Here is a 19,357-nt window from a genome sequence, read left to right as displayed (position 1 = left end):
CTCTGGAACTAGGCCGAGCCCCTTGACATCCTAAACTGACGCCCTCTTCTGACGTGCTGTTGAGTTGCGACCCCCATGGGCTGCAGCCCGCCAGGCTCCTCGGTCCATGGGGTTCTCCAGGCAAGGATACTGGAATGGGCTGCCATTTCCCTCTCTAGGGGAGCTTCCCGACAAAGGGCTCGAAGCTGCATCTCCTGCTTGGCAGGCGGGTTCTTTATCACTGAGGCACCTGAGAATTCCTGAAGTGAAGTGTAGTGAAAGTGAAGTCGCTTAGTCGTGTCCGACTCTTTGCCACCCCAAGGACTGTAGCCCGCCAGGCTCCTACGTCCATGGAATTTCCCAGGCAAGAGTACTCGAGTGGGTTGCCATTTCCTTCTCCAGAGAATTCCTGAAGTGTACATGAATTTAATTTATGGCGAGGTTTCTTTAACCTGGAGATCCCAGTTGGGGGGAGGGGAGGGGAGTGGGCATTTTTCCCCCCCCCAAAGTAAAGTGTACGGAGCGTAGGGTGTCTGGAGAAACGGAGTCGCATAGGACTTGCGCGACCCGCAGTGCGTGCAGCCTGTGGAGGACGCTCCTCTAGGGGTGGGCCGGAGTAGTCCTGCAGTGAATGGCGGTGCTTAAGTGTCGCTCCCAGCGCGGGCCAATCAGAAAAGTGGAGAGGCGGGGACCCGAGTCGCGATTGGCTGGCCCCGGGGTAATCGGGAGAGCCCGGACTTGGCGGGAGTCTAGACCGCCGCCAGGCTCGCAGAGTCCCATCCCGGGGTGTCCAGGCGCCGCGGTCATGTTCGTGTCCGACTTCCGCAAGGAGTTTTACGAGGTGGTCCAGAGCCAGGTGAGCCCTTCCTGGGCTCCGAGACTGGGGAAGGGACGAGGGCGCGCAACCGTGGGGGCAGGAGGGGCCGGGGTTCGCGGGGCCGCTCTCAGCCAACTCTCCCCCCGACAGAGGGTCCTTCTCTTCGTGGCCTCGGACGTGGACGCTCTGTGCGCTTGCAAGATCCTTCAGGTGAGGCCCGCTGGCCGGGCCGGCGGGGGACCGGGGGCAGGCGCGAGGGGAGGAGCGGGACAGGAGCTTGGCCTGGGGCGGGGACTCCCGCCAGGTTGCGCCCTGGGAGGGACTGCATTAGGTGGGTTAGAGGAGAAGCCGGCAAAAGGCCACAAGGTGGGCACAGGACGGCTGCGTTGGAGACATCGGTAGACCTGTGGCGCCTTCTCGCCGTTGGGGTTCGAGGCAGAGGAATATGACAGCCGAGGGCACTGGGGTCTCATCAGGGATTCTGGAGATACTGACTCCTTAACCTAACAGGAAAGAGCGTTGTTGTTCCGTCGCTCAGTCGTGTCCGACTCTTTGTGACCCTATGGACTGCAGCACACCAGGCTTCCCTGTCCTTTACCATTTTCCAGAGTTTACTCAAAGTCATGTCCAGTGAGTCAGTGATGCCATCCAACCATCTGATCCTGTATCCCCTTCTCCTGCCTTAGATCTTGCCCAGCATCAGGGTCTTTACCAATGAGTCAGCTCTTCTCATCAGGTGGCCAAAATATTGGCACTTCAGCATCAGTCCTTCCAGTGAATATTCAGGGTTGATTTCCTTTAGGATTGATTGGTTTGATCTTGCTGTCCAAGGGACTCTCAAGAGCCTTCTCCAGCACCAGAGTTTGAAGGCATCAATTCTTCGGTGCTAAGGAAAGATCGTTGTTGTTCGATTTTAAATATGGTTCAGGGCTTCCCTGATAACTCAGCAGTAAAGAATCCACCTGCAATGCTGGAGATGTGGGTTTAATTCCTGGGTCAGGAAAATTCCCTGGAGCAGGAAATGGCAACCCACTCCAGTATTCTTGCCTGGAGAACCTCATGGAGCCTAGCAGGCTACAGTCCATGGGGTTTCAAAGAGTCAGGACTAAATGAGCATGCAGCCACACAAGCAAGGTTTACATGAGCTTGGGTCAGGAACTACTCACCAAAAACCTAGAAATACCAAGTTTTTCAGCAGTGTTTTCCTTTGGTGATGTTCAGCAAAGCTAAAGTATGGTTCAGTGAACATTCATGTTCCCATTACTTCCTCACTGATGTTAACATTTCACTAACCTTACGTTAGCATCTGTTGTCTCTCAGTCCATCTTTTTTTTTCTTTTAATGTGCATTTCAAGATGGATTGCAGACCTAAATATAATAGGTTTTGAATATACTCTCTGTCCAGGCCCTGTTCCAGTGTGACCACGTGCAGTATACACTGGTTCCAGTTTCTGGGTGGCAAGAACTTGAAACTGCATTTCTAGAGCATAAAGAACAGGTATGAGAGATGCATTTGAGAATATTGGGCTTTATCTCTCATCTGCAACTTCTTAACACTGAGCATTCTTTCTGTTTCTATGATGGGGCTTCCCAAGTGGTGCTGGTGGTAAAGAACTCGATATTTCTACAACGGCTTGTGTGTATTTCTAACTGTCGACTTTCTTAGACTACACAGAAGAGAAAAGTGAGCTCTATGTGTGGGTGACTTACCCTCCAATCGCAGAGACAAAATTACAACAAAAACAAGATAGTGAATATGGACAATCTCTAGCTTTGAACCTGTGTTTAGACACATTTCACTTTCAGGTGCTTGGAATTTGGAAGGTTGTTTCTGATACAGCTTGGTTAAAATTACTTTACTTTGGACCATTATTTCACATTTATTTTTCCAAGAAGTATATCCCAGTTTCCAACTGGAAGTTCAGGAACATACTTTCTCCCTTTAGAATTTAGGCAATAGAGACCAGGTATTTTCTCAGCTCTGCATGGAGCTATGATGAGAGACAGGACGTCTGAGACCCCACCGTCCCCCGGGGAGGGGCTGCTGTCTGGAAGAGGGTCCCAGAGTTTCTGGCCTCAACGAGGACCGTCTGGCAGAGACAAGTCCTCACCTGGTGCTCCTGTCATCATGAGAGGGACCTACGCCAGATCAGTATTTACAAGGACAGAGTTTTCTGTAGCGATAGGATGTAACAAAAAGCTTTACTTAATGTTTAGTGTTAGTTGCTCAGCGTGTCCAACTCTTTGCAACCCCATGGACTGTAGCCCGCCGGGCTCCTCATTCCATGGGATTTCTAGGCAAGAATACTGGAGTGGGTTGCCATTTCCCTCTCCAGGGGATCTTCCTGACTCAGGGATTGAACCTGGGTCTCCTGCATTGTCAGTCAGACTCTTTACATTCTGAGCCACCAGGGAAGCCCCACGTAATATTCAGGTACTTGTTAAATGCGAGCTACCTCAGACTTGCTGGAATCTGACCTGGTGCAGTGCTGCTAGCACAGAGAGGAGTCTGTCACAGAAGAGTGAGTGACAGGTCGGGAGAGACCCCACTATGCATTTGAACTCTAGGTCTGTCCACATCTGATGTGGACACGCCTGAGGCCAGAAGAGATTCGGCCTTTGCCTACTCCTCGTGGGCAGGACAGTCATGGCACCTGCCTCACGGTGTCATCCTGAAAATGAACTTGTGCGTGGGGTTGTTAAGGCCCTCTGCACATGCCAGCTGTGGCCACGTCTGGAGCCCCTCGCTAGCAGGGCCTTGCCCTGCATCAGGCTGGACGAGCCCCTGCAGGACTCAGGCCTGGTGCTGAAAGCAGATGGCCTCCCCTGTGCACTAACTCACCGCGTCCCTCTCCTTTGTCCAGTTCCGCTATTTTGTCCTCATAAACTGTGGCGCCAACGTGGATCTGCTGGATATCCTTCAACCCGATGAAGAGGCCGTGTTTTTCGTGTGTGACACTCACAGGCCAGTCAATGTCGTGAACGTGTACAACGACACCCAGGTAGGCCAGACACCCCGAGCTCTCCCATCTGTCTGTTTTTATGCCATAGCGTCAGGCCTGGTGTTCTTGGCAAGGCATGTGTCCACCTTGCCTATAGGAGCTGGAGCAGCTTGAGAACAGGGCCTGGTCTTGTCCATCTTTGATGAGAAACATGTCACCTCCCCTCGGAGGTGCTCAGAAGGCATGTGTGGAATTCGCTTGACCCAGGAGGCACAGGGTCTGGAACCTGCTCCAAGTCTGCACTCTGAACTCAGGCCAGCCGGCTTTATTGACTGTCAGGGGACCTGAGAGGCACCTGCTCTCTAAATGGGGCAGGACGCTCCCTGGCTACCTGGGTGGTGTGAGGTCCAGGACGGTCGTGTGGGGCCATGTGCCATCTCACATGAGCTCTCTGAGCTGCCTGTGGGTACGCACCCCCAGTAGCCTCATCCCTGAAACCCTCTCACCAAGGACCTCTTTTAGGGACAGGAGTTTTGCTCACTGCGAGGTCACGGGTCTCTGTGCCCTTGGTCGGAGGCTGAGGTGCAAGGTGTTCGTTTTGTTGGCTAAGTGTGGGCCTAAGAGGGAGCGTTTTATCCAGACCTAAGTGACTGTGTAGTCGTTCCGTCTGCAGGTTCCGTACTTCTGTGCACTGAGTGGGGTGCAGGTTCGGGAGATAAGATTCTGGGAGAGAAAACGTGTGATGGATAGTTTTCCATCAAGGAGAGGGGAGGTTGATGGCTTTCTGTATTAATTGTAGATCAAACTGCTCATTAAACAAGATGATGACCTTGAAGTTCCGGCTTATGAAGACATCTTCCGGGATGAAGAGGAGGATGAAGAACATTCGGGAAATGAAAGCGATGAGGGCTCAGAGCCCTCTGAGAAGCGCACACGGCTAGAGGAGGTGGGTTTGGGCCCTTCACTACAGTCTTGAGGAGCTGGTCACTCCCAAAGGTCAAGGCTCAGCCCAGAGCCTGGGGGCCCAGGCAGAGCTGGGAGACAGCAGGTGTGGGCGCTGACTCTGGGCAGAATGTCTGTTTGGATCCCCTGCCCGTTTTTTGATTAGGTTGGTTTATTTGTTTTTTTTTTATTGAGCTGTTTGAGCCCTTCTGACCAGCCTAGGAGTCCCACAGGCATGAGGGCAGGGTACAGGACACCACTCGGCACTGTGGGGAAGGTCAGAGAAGTCTTTGCTGGACTACTGACAAGACCTGGGGGTGTTGCTATTCAGCTTCCCTAAGGTACACCTTCTACATAATAACCTTCCCAGGTGTACAGTTCCGTGAGATGTGACAGAGGTATGAAGTCACGTAATAGGGAGGCATTCCATCACCCTCCAGAAGGTCCCTCGTCAGGACCGTCACTTGCCTTTTGAACCTGGTTCTGACATCACTGCAGATCCACACGCAGGTGTCAGAAACAAGTTGAAAGCACGTATGTGCTTTGCCCATGTCCCCAACGGGGACCTACCACAGCCACTGAAATAGGACATGCGACACTGCCGTTGCCACCGAGGCCCCTGCGGTGCCCCGCCCGCCTGCTGGCCTCCCGTTGGGTCAGAACCCTCCTGGCCTAGGGGCTGAGTTCCTGGCTCTCTCTCAGCCCTCTGTTCTCTTTGTCGTGGTCAGGAGATCGCAGAGCGAACCCTGAAGAGAAGGCAGCGGAGAGAGTGGGAGGCCCGGAGGTGAGGATGCGTCCAGTGGTGGGAAGGCAGGTCAGCGATGCCCGTCTCTTCTCCATGTTAGGGTCACGGGCTTGCTTGAGCACCTCTGGGCCAGCGCCTGCAGGATGGCGTGTGTGGGCCCTGCGCTGGGAGCAGCTCTGGGCCCCTCCATTTCGCCTCTGGTCCAGCGAGGGCCAAGCAGGGCCCCAGGTCTCCCAAACACGCCCTCCATTAGGGGTGATGCCTTGGTCCTTTGCTGTCATAGTTTCTAAGTATGGATACTTCTGTTTACAAACTCTCACAAATTGGATAGATGGCAATTGTGTGAAATATCTCGTAGGGAAAAAAAGTGTGAAAAGGAAACTAAGTTACCCACACTTCCTCTTCACCCTGCAAATCATGTTTCTTGGGTGCCATCGGATTTTAGCATCTTCACCAATGTTTTCTTCCTGTTCTGCTTCCCGGTGGAGACCCAGCGTCTTGTGTCCTTACAGGAAAGACATCCTCTTTGACTACGAGCAGTACGAGTATCACGGGACATCGGTGGGTACAGGCGGGCGTGGTCGTGGTCCTGTCCGCGCTCTGAGAGCCACTGTCTTAATGCAGGAGGAGGACGGCACGCGGGTTTGGGGGTCGCTCCCAGCCCCGCAGCCCCCTCTGTGTGGCTGGGGAGGGGTGAGCCTCTGGGCCTCTCTTGGGTGAAAGGTCCCTCAGGCCAGGGGTGCCCAAGGGAACAGCAGCTGTTAACTTCTGTTCATCGTGAGAAACACTGAACGGGCCTGATAGTCTGTGCAGGGGGCTGGAACTCGACTCTCATAGGCCCATCAGCGTCTGTGTGTCCTGGGGCGAATTTCGTGCAGAAGACACATCGTGTCAGCTTGGGGTCGCTGAGCACAGCTCGGGACCTTGAGGCACCCCAGAAAACAGGTCTCCAGTGAAGCATGCTGTGTCTAGTCTTAGGGTCTGGTCCTGGGTCCCTGACTCTGAGCCCATGTTTCCAGAGCCCTGTGTGGTCGGGGCCCTGCTGGCCTCTGGAGGATGGTCCTTCTGTTCCAGCAAGCGGAGGGTGCTGAGGCGCAGGCAGGTGGGCGGTCTGGGTGGGGACGGACGCCTGGCCCCTCAGATGCCGGACGCTCCCTTGGGGGCCAGCCTCTGAGCTGCTGAAGGAGGCTTGGAGTCTCGGGGCAGATGGGGTTTAGGGCTTCCGATTGGACCCTTCTCCCCAACCCCGATTCCACGCGGGACCCTGGGGCCCAGGCAGTGCGGGCCGGGCCCTGCCCTGAGCAGGACCGCCGGCCTCAGGCCCGTCTCTCTCGTAGGCGGCCATGGTGATGTTCGACCTGGCGTGGCTGATGTCCAAGGACCTGAGCGACATGCTGTGGTGCGTGGGCCCCTCTGAGCAGCTGGGCCCCCGCCAGTGTCAGCTGCGGCCCCATCCTGCACTTGTGCGGGGGCCTGGTTCCCATCCTGACTGCGGCTCTTCCCATCCTGACTTGTGGGAGGGGGACAGGGGCGCATCACGGGCACAGAGGGTCCCGGGGTGGGGCCTGGGCCGTCAGCCCTTCCCAGCTGACCACTGCCTTGCTGCCCAGCAAACTTGAGTGTGAGGTTTGAGCAAGGCCACTTGCCACCTGGCGCCTTTGCAGCCCTGGCAGGTGGTGAGTTCTGGGACAGGAGTGCCCGTGGGCTGCCTCCGGGTCTGCTGGGGGCCTGGTGCAGTGGAGCGTCTGGGTCAGACCCCACTGGCCGGAGGTGCCCGCGAGTGCCGCCCGCCCGTTCACGGCAGCGTCCTCTCCCTCCAGGTGGGCCATCGTTGGACTCACGGACCAGTGGGTGCAAGACAAAATCACCCAGTAAGGGCACGCCCTTGGGCTGCCCGAGGTTGGCCGCAGGGGGTTTGCTATAGGGGCTGGGGGCCCGCGTCCCTGCGGGGCCCTTTGAGGAGGGGCTGCCGTGGGCCTGGGTCCAGTCATGTGTGGACACTCAGCAGCAGGGGCGGGGGGGCACCTTTTTGCTCTGTGGCGGCGGCGAGCCCAGGCGTGCTGTCCTCCAGGGTGAAGTACGTGACCGACGTGGGCGTGCTGCAGCGGCATGTGTCCCGGCACAGCCACCGGCACGAGGATGAGGAGCACGCGCTCTCCGTGGACTGCGCGCGCATCTCCTTCGAGTACGAGTATCCTTGCCGCCCACATCCCCGGGACCAGAGACTTGGGAGGGCCCCGTGGGCGCAGGCTCTGCCGTGTTCAGGAGCGTCCCTTGTCTTAGGCCGGCCAGAGCTGGAGACTCCCGCTGAGGTGTGGCCACAGGGTCCCCTTGATCTCGCTGTGTGTCCACACCTCCCAGACTCTCTGTCTGGGTCGAGTCACGCTGAGATCAGGGAGCCCCAGGGCCCCGGGGTAGCTGGTGGTGCAGGTGGCGGTCCCGGGGTGGGGGCAGGTCACCGTGCAGCCGAAGCTCCTTGACACGGGCCCAGCCTCCGCCTGGTGCTCTACCAGCATTGGTCCCTCCACGACAGCCTGTGCAACACGTGCTACACGGCAGCCAGGTTCAAGCTCTGGTCCCTGCACGGGCAGAAGCGGCTGCAGGAGTTCCTCGCGGATGTGGGGTGAGTGTGCCTGAGGCCCTGCCCTGTGGCCCCCCCCCCCACTCCTCTGCGGAGCCCTGTATCTGGTCATTCTAGACTGACCAGGCTGGAGTGGCATCCAGGGGTCGCGCCTCCTGTGACCAAGGGCCCCCTCCCCAGTCTCCCCCTGAAACAGGTGAAGCAGAAGTTTCAGTCCATGGATGTCTCCTTGAAGGAGAATTTGCGGGAAATGATTGAAGAGTCTGCAAATAAGTTTGGGTAAACTCACATTTTTATGGATTAAACTTTGTCAGGGGTTTCAGCTTTAGTCACGTTCTAAAAACAATGCAGAAAATGAGAATACGCAAATGATTGGGACCTTCTCTTTGGGTTAAAATTAGGACCTCTTGAAGTGCCTGATAAGTCTAGAATTGGGGCTGAGATGCAGACGTTTGCAGTCAACCCGGCCTGTCTCTGGACCCTGGGATCCCACTGGGGCCGGGTTCAGGCAAGGTGTGCCCAGCGGGTTTGCTGGCCCTGCTGGAGGGCACGGGCCTGGCTGCTCCTGGTGCCCTGGGATGCCCCCGCCCTCTGCACACACACAGCCAGCTCCTGCCGTGCCCCACGAGCTGACGGCCTGGTGCCGGGCACTCGGCATCCCTGCTGTGGGGCTGGTGTGCTGGCCTCCCGTCCCATCCGTTCTCTGACCGGACGGGCCATGCCGTGAGAATCCTTGGGGGCTGGTGGGGGGCCGTCGTGCGGGGGTGCTGGCCCACGAGCTGGCCCAGTGCAGGCTGCCCTGGGCACACACAGACGGCTGCCATATCGCTTGCCCCGCTGCAGCATGAAGGACATGCGTGTCCAGACTTTCAGCGTCCACTTTGGCTTCAAGCACAAGTTCCTGGCCAGCGATGTGGTCTTCGCCACAATGTCGCTGATGGAGAGCCCCGAGGACGGCTCCGGGACAGACAGCTTCACGCAGGCCCTGGACAGCCTCTCCAGGTAGTAGACGTGGCCGTGGCCCAGCTTCAGGGGGAGTGCTTTCCTTCCTTTTGGTTCTTAAATTTCTCTTCTCTCTCACCTCCCGCACCTCTTCGGGCATTTCTGCATGTGTGTTCACGCCTCTCTCTTTTCATCTGGTCTTCTTTTCTGAACTATTTTCTTCTGTTTCTGATGTTTCCCCGTCCCACTTCCTGAGATGCACCATCTTTTACTGTCTTCCGGCTTGTTTTGAAATAGGACATTACAGTTCTGGGCTTCTGAGGACACGTCTTTCTAGTTAACCTTCCTTCTGGAGAGTGAGGCCATCCTCCTTGTTCTTTGTCCTGTTTGACCGGATTGGACCATTTCTCATGTGTTGCGAGTTTAGTCTTCATGACTGTTTCGGGAAGCCTGCCCTGGCCCCTGGTCTTTGCCACGACTCCCGCGTGGCCCCCGGGGCCTCTGTCCGCCACTGCCTGAATTTTCTTTCTTAGGCCTCTGCTCACCTGCACCCCCACTCTGATGCTGACAGTGTGTCTGCTGGCCAGCTGGGGGCCTCCTCCCCCTGCGTTCAGCTCACGGGCAGCAGTGTTGCTCCCTTGTGTTCTAAGTGTGAGTCTCAGAACCACAGGTCACTGGTTCTGTAATGTCGTTGCTCCATCTTTATCTAGAAGCATGGGAAAATCCAAAAACTATACTGTCGACCATTTCCACCCATCTCAGAGCTGACGGGCCAGTCTCAGTCATTGTCCACTGACTTCCTGCCGCAACAAAGAGCCTTCAGCCCCTTCTGTGTGCCTTCCCGCCTGTCCGCACAGCCTCCCTCTATTTTTAGCTCCTTCTCAGCTTTAACGTTCTCACATCCTGTTCTTCTCTCCCCGGTTGGTGAGGAAAGGTTGTTGGCATCCCTCATTTTCCTCTCCCCCACACCTCCCTAGATGTGAAAATGCTGCCGCGTGTTCATGGTTGGTAACGCGGCATCATGGGGTAGAGGACTGAATGGGAGCCATCTCACCTTTGGCTGTAGGTTGATTCTAGGGGATGAAACTCAGTGAACAGTGGTTCATGGTTGGGCTGATAAAATACCCGAGTCACTAACGTGCGGGGGTGTGTGTGTGTTAGTCACTCAGTCGTATCCAATTCTTCGTGGCCCCGTGGACTGTATCCGGCCAGGCTCCTCTGTCCGTGGGATTCTTCAGGCAAGAAGACTGGAGTGGGTTGCCATTGCCTCCTCCGGGGGACCTTCCTGACGCAGGGATCGAACCCGCGTCTCCTGCTTTGCGGGAGGATTCTTCTTTGTTCGAGCCAGCTGGGCAGTGACCACATTCCTTCTGCCACGCAGCCCTTTGTTTTCCCTGGCGCCTCCTTGACCGCATCCCCGAGCGCCTTCTGTCCAGCAGAGCCTGGGGCTGTGACCTCGGCTCCAAGCCACTAGGCCTGCCACCGCCACCGGCCACCGAGACAGTGCCCCCGGGGCGGACCCGGCACGTGTGCAGGGCCCCTCGGCTGTCTGCATGCCCTCATTTTGCAAGAGTATGATTCTCAGGCAGCTCTTAAAGAATGGGCACGTGTGAGGGAAAGGTTCTGCGCCCTCGCGTGTCTGACAGCGTCCTTCACCCTCATCTGGGTGCTGGTCTGGCTCGTGCAGAATTCAGGGTGGCTCCCCGCCTCCCCGCCGCCCGTGGTGCGGATGAGAGGTCCAAGCCGTTTTGGTTCTTGTTTCTCTGTGAGTGCACCCCAGACCCCGCCAGGAGTCTTCAGGACCTTTTTCAGTTCTCATTGTGCAGAAGGTCTAGTGGTGTGTGAGGTCGATACCATCTCCTGCACTAGTCTGAGCTTTGGGTGAGTCCGAGGGAACGCCTTTGTCCGTTGTGGTTTCTGTCCCCCTGCCCCCCACACACCCGTTTCTCCATCTCCCTGGGCTCCTGGGATGATGCTCAGTCTCTCAGTCTCTGGTTTTGCCGTCGGTCTCCCACATGTTGGTCTCATCTGTGTGAGGAGCTCTTCTGGACTTTATCCTGTAGCCTTCGAGGGAACTTTTTATGTGCTGCGATCATTCTTGCCACAAACACTTCTCAGTTTCTGATTGTTTCTTTTTCATAGCATCCTATTCTTGGTTTATGAATATATTGCTCAAATCTCTCTGAAGACACCAACTAGACTTCATTTTAAGCATTCTTCTGGTTCCAGATTATCTCCAGTTTCTTCTAGGGCCATTTTCTCAGGCCACAGGGCTTTCTTAGATGTCTGGTGCTTCTCAGTTGCCGGTCCCAGGGTGCAGGGCAGTGTGGATGCCCAGTGGGCCCTGGGTCTCGGGGGACGACCTGCGGGCAGAAGACACCGCCTCATCCTGGCAGGTGGGGAGTGGCACGTCAGGTCCTCACCTGCTGGGCATGGGGGTTCGCTTGAAGGCCTCACTGCTCCCGGAGGAGAACCCCTTGGAGTGGGAGAAGGGCAGAAACCCATCTGCCAGACGGCGGGGTCCCTGGTGCCCACCCCGCCTCCCCAGTCAGAACCCTGCAGGCACCTCTGCTGGCTTCCAGTCTCCTGTCCTCTGACACCAGCCCCTCCCCGACACGTCCATCCCTGCGGATAAACAGTCTGTCGCTTCCTCTCTTGTGGGAGCGAGCTGGGCCAGAGGAAGGGAGCGCGTCCGCACAGCCCCCTGTGGGAGCTGGGCGTCCCCGCGAGCCTGTGGCCCTGCTGCGCATCTTCCGTTGCAGGGGTAACCTGGACAAGCTCTACCGCGGCCTGGAGCTCGCGAAGCAGCAGCTGCGTGCCACGCAGCAGACCATCGCCAGCTGCCTCTGCACCAACCTTGTCGTCTCCCAGGGGCCCTTCCTCTACTGCTCCCTCACGGAGGTCAGCTCCCCGACGCGCGCGCCCCCGCCAGGCCCCCCGGCTGCCCCTGACCGCCCACCCTGCGCCCACAGGGCACCCCGGACGTGGTGCTGTTCTCCAAGCCCGCCTCCCTGAGCCTGCTCAGCAGACACCTGCTCAAGTCCTTCGTGTGCTCGGTGAGGGTGGGGGGCCTCCAGGGCTGGGGTCCTGTTCAGTAGAGGGGTGGGGGAGGCATGGGCCTGGGAGGGCCTCCTGGAGGAGGTGACGACCATGTCAGGACCTGGAGCAGGTGAGGGGAGCAGCTGGCGGCCCCGGAGGCTGGGGCAGCGGCCTGGGGACTTGGGCGTCTCAGGGCTCCTGGGCGCTGGGGGTGCTCGCCCGGGCACAGGCCATGATCAAGGTACGCGTCCCTCCGGCAGACAAAGAACCGGCGCTGCAAGCTGCTGCCCTTGGTGATGGCCGCCCCCCTGAGCGCGGAGCAGGGCACTGTGACCATGGTGGGCATCCCCCCAGAGACCGACAGCTCGGACAGAAAGAAGTGAGTCCAGGGGCTGGGTCTAGGGGGTCCAGCCTCAGTGCCAGGCCGGGAATGGCCTTTTCCACCTCGAGGCGGGCTGGCCCTGTACCCCAGTGCCCTGCGCCCTCTCCTCTCCCCTCCCCCGGCCCATCCCACCCCACCGTGCATGCCTGGGACCCCACCCCACACAGCTCTGTGGGGCGTGGGGGGCACTCAGGGGGGTGTGGGGGGCACACCCGCCTGAGGGCTGAGCAGGGCTGGACTTGGGGCCGGGGGGCAGTGGCCATCCAGAGTGGCCTGAGGCCCCAGGTGGTGGCCGGCGAGCGTGCCTCTGTGTCCCTAGCTTTTTCGGCCGGGCGTTTGAGAAGGCAGCGGAGGGGACCAACTCCCGGGCGCTGCACAACCACTTTGATCTCTCAGGTGAGCATCCCTGCATGGCGCCCGCGAGGTGTCCGGGGCCCCTGCCAGCAGCCCTCTGACCTCGGGCCTGCGCCACAGCCCAGCCTCACGGTCCAGCCTAGGGCCACTTCCCCTGGAGCCCTGAGGCTGCCCAGTGGAGGCTGCAGGGGCTGACCCTTGGGGGCCGCCAGTACGCACAGCACCTACAGTCTTCGGGCGCCAGGGTAGGACGGGGTCACGTTTGGCCCTGTCTGCTGTCACTCTCTCTGACGTGAGGGGCTTCACCAGGGCAGTGAGCCCAAGCCACTGGGACAAAGCACCACGGCAGGTTGGGGGGATGAAACAATGGAAACGGACTACTCACCATGCTGGGGGCCGGCCGGTCAGGGTGTCCGCAGGGCCGGTTCCCCCGAAGCCCTTCTGCTGGGAGTATAGATGCCGGCGTCTCCCGGGTCTGTTCTCACCTTTTCCCAGTCAGACCAGCTCAGGTCCCTCCGTAATGACCTTTGGTAACCCGGTCACCTCTTTAATAGACCATTTCCACGGACTTCCCTGCTGGTTCAGTGGCTGAGAATCAGCCTTGCGGGGAGCACGATTTGAACCCCTGGTTGGACAGCTAGGAACTGTCAGGCCGTGTGCTCTGGAGCCTGTGGGCCACAACCAGACATCCCTCACGAGACAGACTTGACACAGCCAAGCCAGGGGGTGCAGCGGGGAGGAACGTGCCTGCTGGTACAGGAGACGAGGGTTCAATCCCAGGGTCAGGAAGATCCCCTAGAGGAGGCCATGGCAACCCACTCCAGTGTTCCTGCCTGGAGAATCCCACAGACAGAGGAGCCTGGCGGGCTACGGTCCACGGGGTCGCAAAGAGTCAGATGTGACTAAGACCATACGTAAAAGCAAGCCCACCTCCAGCGACAGTCACGTCCTGAGGTGCTGGGGTCCGGGTGTCACATCATGTCGGGGGGGGGGGCCCCTCCCGCCGCGCCACCCGCCCCTAGAAGGGGCCTCTAGAACCACCAGCAGGTCCTTCGCAAGACCCGTCTCTGCCCTGAGACCTGCCTTCCCCCCACGGCCTCCCGGGTCTGGAGCCGGCGCCTTCCTGCCAGGCCATTCTCATTGCATCCTTGCGGAGGTGTACCCCAGCGGCAGCCCCCTCCTCCCACTTCAGACGTGAGACTGGAAAGGTGGTGCTGGCCGGCCGGCAGGACGCCCCGGCTTCCCCAGGCAGGACCTCCTGGGCCCGAGCTGCTCAGCTCCCCCGCCCCCAGGCGCGTGGGTGGCCAGGCCGGCCAGCCGCCCTGAGGGCTGAGCAGGCCGCGGGGGGCGGAGTGCCCAGGGAGCCAGGCGCGCGTGGAATGTGGGGGGGCTGCCATCAGGCCGTGGGAGTCAGCAGTGCGCCGGCCCCGTCCCAGCGGTGTTTTCCTTTCATTACTGCAGTGATGGAGCTGAAAGCTGAGGACCGCAGCAAGTTCCTGGACGCACTCGTGACCCTGCTGTCCTAGGGTGAGTCGGGCAGGCTGTGCTGGAGCTTTGCCACAGAGCCCGGCTTCTGCTTGCGCTTGAGGCCGGGCGGGGCCTGCGGAGACGGGCGCAGCGCTTTCCCCGGGGCTGCCTGCCCAGGCTGGCGGGGCCACAGCGGGGCGTGCTGAGAGGGCTGAGCACATTAGGCTCCTGGAGTCCCTTCAGGGGGAGCCAGCGTCTGCCCTGCCCTGGCCACCGGGTGCGGTCAGGCCCTGGGCGTCTGTGCGGCTCTGGTGCGCTGTACGTGAGGGGGCCCAGCCCCGGAGGGAGCCTGGCGCACCGTCACTGACAGTCCAGATGCTGCTCGGCCGCCCCCGCCCCGGCGCCCCAGGGCCACCTCTGCCTCCAGGGCCCGTGGGTGATGGGCTGGGCCCTGCTCTGTCCAGTGCCCCCCAGGCCCCCCGCCCTGAGCCCTGGCTGGGACACAGGCCCCAGCCTGGCTCCAGCGTGGGTGTGGGGGTCCCTCCTGCTGGCCCAGAGTCTCCAGCCCCCGGTTCTCTGCTGACCTCAGGGCGAGGGAGCCCCAGTGGCTCCGCTGAGAACAGTCTGGGGCCTCCGGGATCCCGGGGAACATGGGACTCAGGGTCAGATTTGGGTCTCCTGTGCAGTGTGTGGGGGACCCTCACCAGGCTGCCCCCATCTCCTCATCTGAAACGGGGCTGACACCCCTGGGCCTGGAGGGCGGGGCCTCAGCAAGGGCCCTTGGGGGCCTGAGTCAAAGGTTCCAAGTGGGGGTCTCTGCAGCGGGGTGGGCATTGGGGTCAGACCCCTCCCTGCAGCCGGCCCAGTGATGACATCGTGTCCCGTGTGAGCTGCACGGAGCCGGGGCGGGCCAGCCTGGGAGAGTGGAGGGCAGCCCCGGGCACTCAGCCAGAAGGCCTGCTCGCTGTCTGTTTGATCTGGGGAACTGTTACAACTGTTGACATTTATTCTTTTTTTCTGTCTTTTCCAGAGTTTGATTTCTTCAGAAGTCACCTCCTCCTCCTTATTTATGCTGACTGGTTTTTACTTAGGTTGTAAGTCACGGACGTGGTTTTAGACACAGGGACAATGGTTTTTAATGGAATAAAATGGCGCCCTAATTTTGGGTCTGGTCACAGGGCCAGCACTTCGTTGTTCCCTGAGCCTTCTGTGTCCAGAGGGGCCTTGGTCCTGTGTCCCGGGCACCCTGCCGCCCAGCGGGAAGTCCACGTGGGGAGTGACCTCGAGGCTCCCTGGACAGCCGTGGGCAGAGCCCAGGCGCCCACGCTGACCGCCCACTCCACCCACCCGCCGATTCCCACCGTGGTGCCAGCAGGACCGCCTGCCCGTGTTGACCGCCGCGGTGCCAGCAGGATCGCCTGCTCCAGCCTCCAGCCACTTCCCCTGTCCACGGGCCTCAGACCCATGCTCTTGACCGCGTACCCCAGGCTCTCTTTCCACTCACCCCAGCGCCTGTCTGTCCAGGCACACCAACTTTGCGGCACCCTGGGGGGGACAGTGAGCGAGGCCCCAGTTCAGGAAGGGGGGGCTGAGGGCCGTTGCGGTCAGCATCAGCCATGACCCATCACGGGAGCTCCAAGCTGGGCGGGCCTGCAGCTCTGGAGCCGTAGGCTGGGCTGTCCCTGGAGCGCCCGCGCCGGCTGAGGGCGGTCTGCAAGGAGAGCGCCCTTCACACGTGTGGCTGACACTCCAGCCTCTGCCTCGAGTTGAGGGCCCAGGGGGCAGGCAGGCTGGAGGGCTGCAGCCTCTTGGGTGTGGCACCCGGGGCTGCGGCAGGAGGAAGCACAGTGGTTTGGGCAGCCGTTAGGTTGGTGGGAAAACCCGGAAATCAGGTCCAGCAGTTGAACATGTGGGGGGGCTGGGTCTCTGGGGGTCCTGGGGGAGGGTGGTGGGCAGTGCAGTAGCTGCCCTGGGGCCACATGGCTCCTCTGCAGTGGAGTTCACCCCCGCCCAGGAGGGTCGGAAGTTGGCCCTGACGGGGGTGGGGGTTGCCAGCCTGGCCCCGGGGCCCCACGCTCCCCACCCTGTCCGTGTGCAGGAGCCAGGGCTGGGCAGCAATTATTCAGGGTCCCCACGGGGGCCTGGGCTCTGCAGTCAGCCCGGCAGTGTCTATGTGCTGTGCCTGGCTGGCGGGGCCCTGTGGCCAGGGCAGAGGGGCTGAGCCCAGGACCACACGTGCCTTGTCCTGGGGGCTGCTCCAGGTCAGGCCCAGGTAGCGATGCTACCGAGGCTGCTGGGGGTCCAGCCCTCTGTGGTCATCTTGCTGTGGGGAGCTCGCGTCCCGGGACGGCTCAGCCTCCCCGAAAGTCCTGGGACCCGGGGCCGAGTTCACAGCAGCTGCCCCTCCCCACGGGGCAGCCTGGCCAGGCCTGGGAGACTCCTTGCCTCGGGACCTGGCCCAGGCCTTCTTATGTGAACAGGGGCAGACGCCACGCCCTCCCCACTGGCGGGTCTGGAGCTCCTCCAGCAGCCCCGATCCTATCCATTATTCTCCTGCCCTGGCCTTTGGCAGACGGTGAAAATGCATTAATTCAGAGTGCTTAGAAGAGGGCTGGAAGCACAGAGTAGTTGGTGGCTGTCACAGGTCTGGCCCACCCTGCCCTTGTGGGATGCCCACCCAAGGCCTGATTAGGGCCAGCACCAGCTCCCAGGGGCCCCACCCCCAGGAGGAAGGTCACCGGGTACCCCCAGCAGGGGCTGACATGGAATGCTGACGGCTGGCCCGAGTCTGGGCCAGCTCCCTGGACATCAGGGTGGGCACAGGCCTATGCAGGGAGCCAGGGTGGGGGCCTGGAGTTCAATCTGGGCAGCCAGCTGCCAGAGCCTCCCTGTGGCATTATCGTCAACCTGCGGCCCCCTCTCCAGAGCCTGGCACCCACCCTGGACTTGCCCCCTTCCCACTGCACATTGGCAGCAGGGACCTCATCAGCGTCATGCAGATGCCTGCCCGTGGGAGTGACCCAGGGATGGCTGAGCCCTGGGAGGGCAGGTGGTACCTGGCGCCCAGTCCCCTTGGCAAAGCCAGCAGCCCTGGCACTGCCTGCATCCCAGGACAACACCCACCCCCCCCCCCCAACGATGACTGGGTCCATCTGCAGCATCTGCTGGGGTCTGCCTCAGCCCCTGCGCCCACCCGTTCCCCGGGGACTCAGCAGTGGCCCTGTTCCCACCCAGTGGGAAGGCGGCCAGATGGCGGGGGGGACCTGAGAAGTGGCCATGGGGTCTCCCGGTTCCGAGGGCCAGCCCTGCTTATTGGGAAGATATCAGTGGGTGGGTGGATGGAAGGGGGCTGCTGGGCACAGGCAGTGACTGGACAGAGGACAGGACACGGTGGGAGGGCATCCAAACCATTTACTAAGCACACTCGCACACTCCCCACAAGCTGCGAAGGCAGGCGGGTCCCGGTCCCACACCCAGGATCTGGTGTCTGCAAGCCTCGCCTGGCGACGTCCGGGGCTGACAGGTCCAGCCCGTGGGTGTCATCTAGTCCAGCTGTAAACGTCCCTCTGGCAGTCCAGGCTGGGGCCCCTGGGCTTAGTCTGTTCCTCTGAAATGTGGGGCCCCTGGGGAGCAAGCGGGCATCTCCAGTGCAGCACCCACACAGCAGGAACGCGCGCCCAACCCACGTGGTGGGGCCAGCACCGCGCGCAAAAGTCACTGCGGAGTCCTCCCAAGCGCGCATCGCCGTTGGGGGGCAGGGCGCGGTCGGGGCTGGTCAGGCAGCGGGAGAGGACGGGCCGCTGACCAGAGTCCAGTGCGGGCGCAGAGCCCCGAGTTCCGCGGAGCCGGCGCGCGGCACACCCCAGCGGAGGCCGATCGCCCGGCCAGTCCTCCCTCTCGCGGCCCCGCCTCAGACGTAGTTCTTCTTGTCGTAGTCGCCGGTGGCCGTCGGCCGCCGCGACGCCGAGTACTTCACCGGGAAGCTGAAATCCGGGCGGCCGGTGCAGACCCAGGCGCCGCAGCACACGAGGCCACCGCCGCACATGAGCAGCGCCGAGGCGGCCCAGCCGATGTAGAGCGCGGCGCCCAGCTCGTACTTCTGAGACATGGGCACGGTCGGGTCGTAGAACTCGCGGACCACGATGTTGGCGAACCAGCAGAGCGGCACCAGCGCCAGCAGCCCGCAGAGCGCGTAGAGCGCGCCGCCCGTGAGGGCCACGCGCGCCTTGGCCGGGCCGGGGGCCACGCAGGTGGTGCACTGGGCGCCCGCCAGTGTCACGAACAGCGCGACGAGCGCCAGCAGCACGGCGCCCACGGTGAGGGCCCGCGCCGCCTGCACCTCGGGGCTCAGCGCCAGCACGGAGTCGTACACCTTGCACTGCATGTGCCCTGTGCTCTGCACCACGCACGACATCCACAGCCCCTTCCAGGTGGTCTGCGCCGTCACGATGTTGTGGTCCAGGAAGGCCGTCACCTGCCACATGGGGAGCCCGCACGCCAGAATCAGGCCCACCCAGCCCACCAGGCACAGCACCAAGCCGAGAATCTCCAGCGCCGCCGACCCCATGGCTGGAGACGAGACGCGCGCCCGACGGCCCGGGGCCTCGGGGCGCGCGCGGCTCAGTCTCTCAGTCTCCAGGCCTCGCGGCCCCGCAGTGCAGCCTCGGGTCTGTGGGAGCGTCTGTAGGGGCTTCCCTTTTGAAGGTTCGGGGGCGGACTCTGCCCCCCGGCCCTGCCCCCTGCCCCGGGCAACCAATCCGCGCGCGGCCATCCGTCCGCAGCCAATCGCTGGCACCCCCGGCAGCCGGAGCAAGAGAAACGACTGCGCCCGGGGGTAGCGGGCTGTGGGGGCGGGAGGAACCGCTGGGATCCCGGCCGCAGCCCCAGACCCCGGCCCGCCTCTGTCCTGGTCTCGGCCGAGCCCATTGGGGGTGACCTGGGGTGGCCGCGCACGCTCCGCGACCCTTGTGCGCCCCACCTCGCCGTTTCAGGAACTGCACGACCCTGAATCTGCATCGACTTCGCCCGACACATGCCAAAACGAGCCGGTCAGTCCCCGTCTCCCTGTCTCCGGGGCCAGCTCCGGTTTCCCTGGCCCCGGTCGGCCGGCGCCCCCACCATCGCCACTGCGCCAGGGCCTGGGTTGGGGGCTTCCTCGGCCCTGCTC

The 19,357-nt window shown here is 61.2% G+C and overlaps 2 protein-coding genes across 6 annotated transcripts; one reads left to right on the top strand and one right to left on the bottom strand.

The window, feature by feature from the left end:
* The first annotated feature begins 10 nt into the window (after positions 1–10).
* Positions 11–15,376, top strand: CDC45 (cell division cycle 45). 5 transcript variants are annotated; one of them, XM_043901041.1, is made up of 19 exons: positions 11–120; positions 947–1,006; positions 2,202–2,294; positions 3,661–3,798; positions 4,538–4,684; positions 5,409–5,464; positions 5,938–5,986; positions 6,763–6,824; positions 7,246–7,296; positions 7,497–7,616; positions 7,917–8,048; positions 8,187–8,285; positions 8,850–9,008; positions 11,711–11,849; positions 11,921–12,004; positions 12,248–12,366; positions 12,689–12,765; positions 14,185–14,250; positions 15,221–15,376. In XM_043901041.1, exons 1-18 carry the CDS (start codon positions 76–78, stop codon positions 14,247–14,249), a joined length of 1,695 nt encoding a protein of 564 aa, XP_043756976.1. In that variant the 5' UTR covers positions 11–75; the 3' UTR covers position 14,250; positions 15,221–15,376. The 5 variants fall into 5 exon arrangements, with proteins under 5 accessions (XP_043756976.1, XP_043756972.1, XP_043756973.1 ...); XM_043901037.1 differs by having other exon boundaries at positions 116–835; XM_043901038.1 differs by lacking the exons at positions 11–120; positions 7,246–7,296 and adding an exon at positions 148–835.
* Positions 15,377–17,584: 2,208 nt separating this feature from the next.
* On the bottom strand, positions 17,585–18,880 carry CLDN5 (claudin 5). The gene has a single exon (XM_043901044.1). The coding sequence runs from the start codon at positions 18,755–18,757 to the stop codon at positions 18,101–18,103; it is 657 nt and encodes a 218-aa protein (XP_043756979.1). The 5' UTR covers positions 18,758–18,880; the 3' UTR covers positions 17,585–18,100.
* Between the last annotated feature and the right edge of the window lie 477 nt (positions 18,881–19,357).

Source organism: Cervus elaphus, chromosome 5 (genome assembly GCF_910594005.1).
Source record: "Cervus elaphus chromosome 5, mCerEla1.1, whole genome shotgun sequence".
Taxonomy (NCBI): domain Eukaryota; kingdom Metazoa; phylum Chordata; class Mammalia; order Artiodactyla; family Cervidae; genus Cervus; species Cervus elaphus.
This window is presented reverse-complemented; position numbering and strand designations above follow the sequence as displayed.

What these genes read in the sequence shown, in the direction of transcription:
- CDC45 (XM_043901037.1), top strand. Translation starts at nt 611, where the DNA reads ATGGCGGTGCTTAAGTGTCGCTCCCAGCGCGGGCCAATCAGAAAAGTG. An exon ending in TTCTAGAGCATAAAGAACAG is followed by an intron (nt 2,295 to 3,660) that starts GTATGAGAGATG and finishes TCCTTTGTCCAG; the next exon opens with TTCCGCTATTTTGTCCTCAT. An exon ending in GACAGCTCGGACAGAAAGAA is followed by an intron (nt 12,367 to 12,688) that starts GTGAGTCCAGGG and finishes CTGTGTCCCTAG; the next exon opens with CTTTTTCGGCCGGGCGTTTG.
- CLDN5 (XM_043901044.1), bottom strand. Translation starts at nt 18,757, where the DNA reads ATGGGGTCGGCGGCGCTGGAGATTCTCGGCTTGGTGCTGTGCCTGGTG.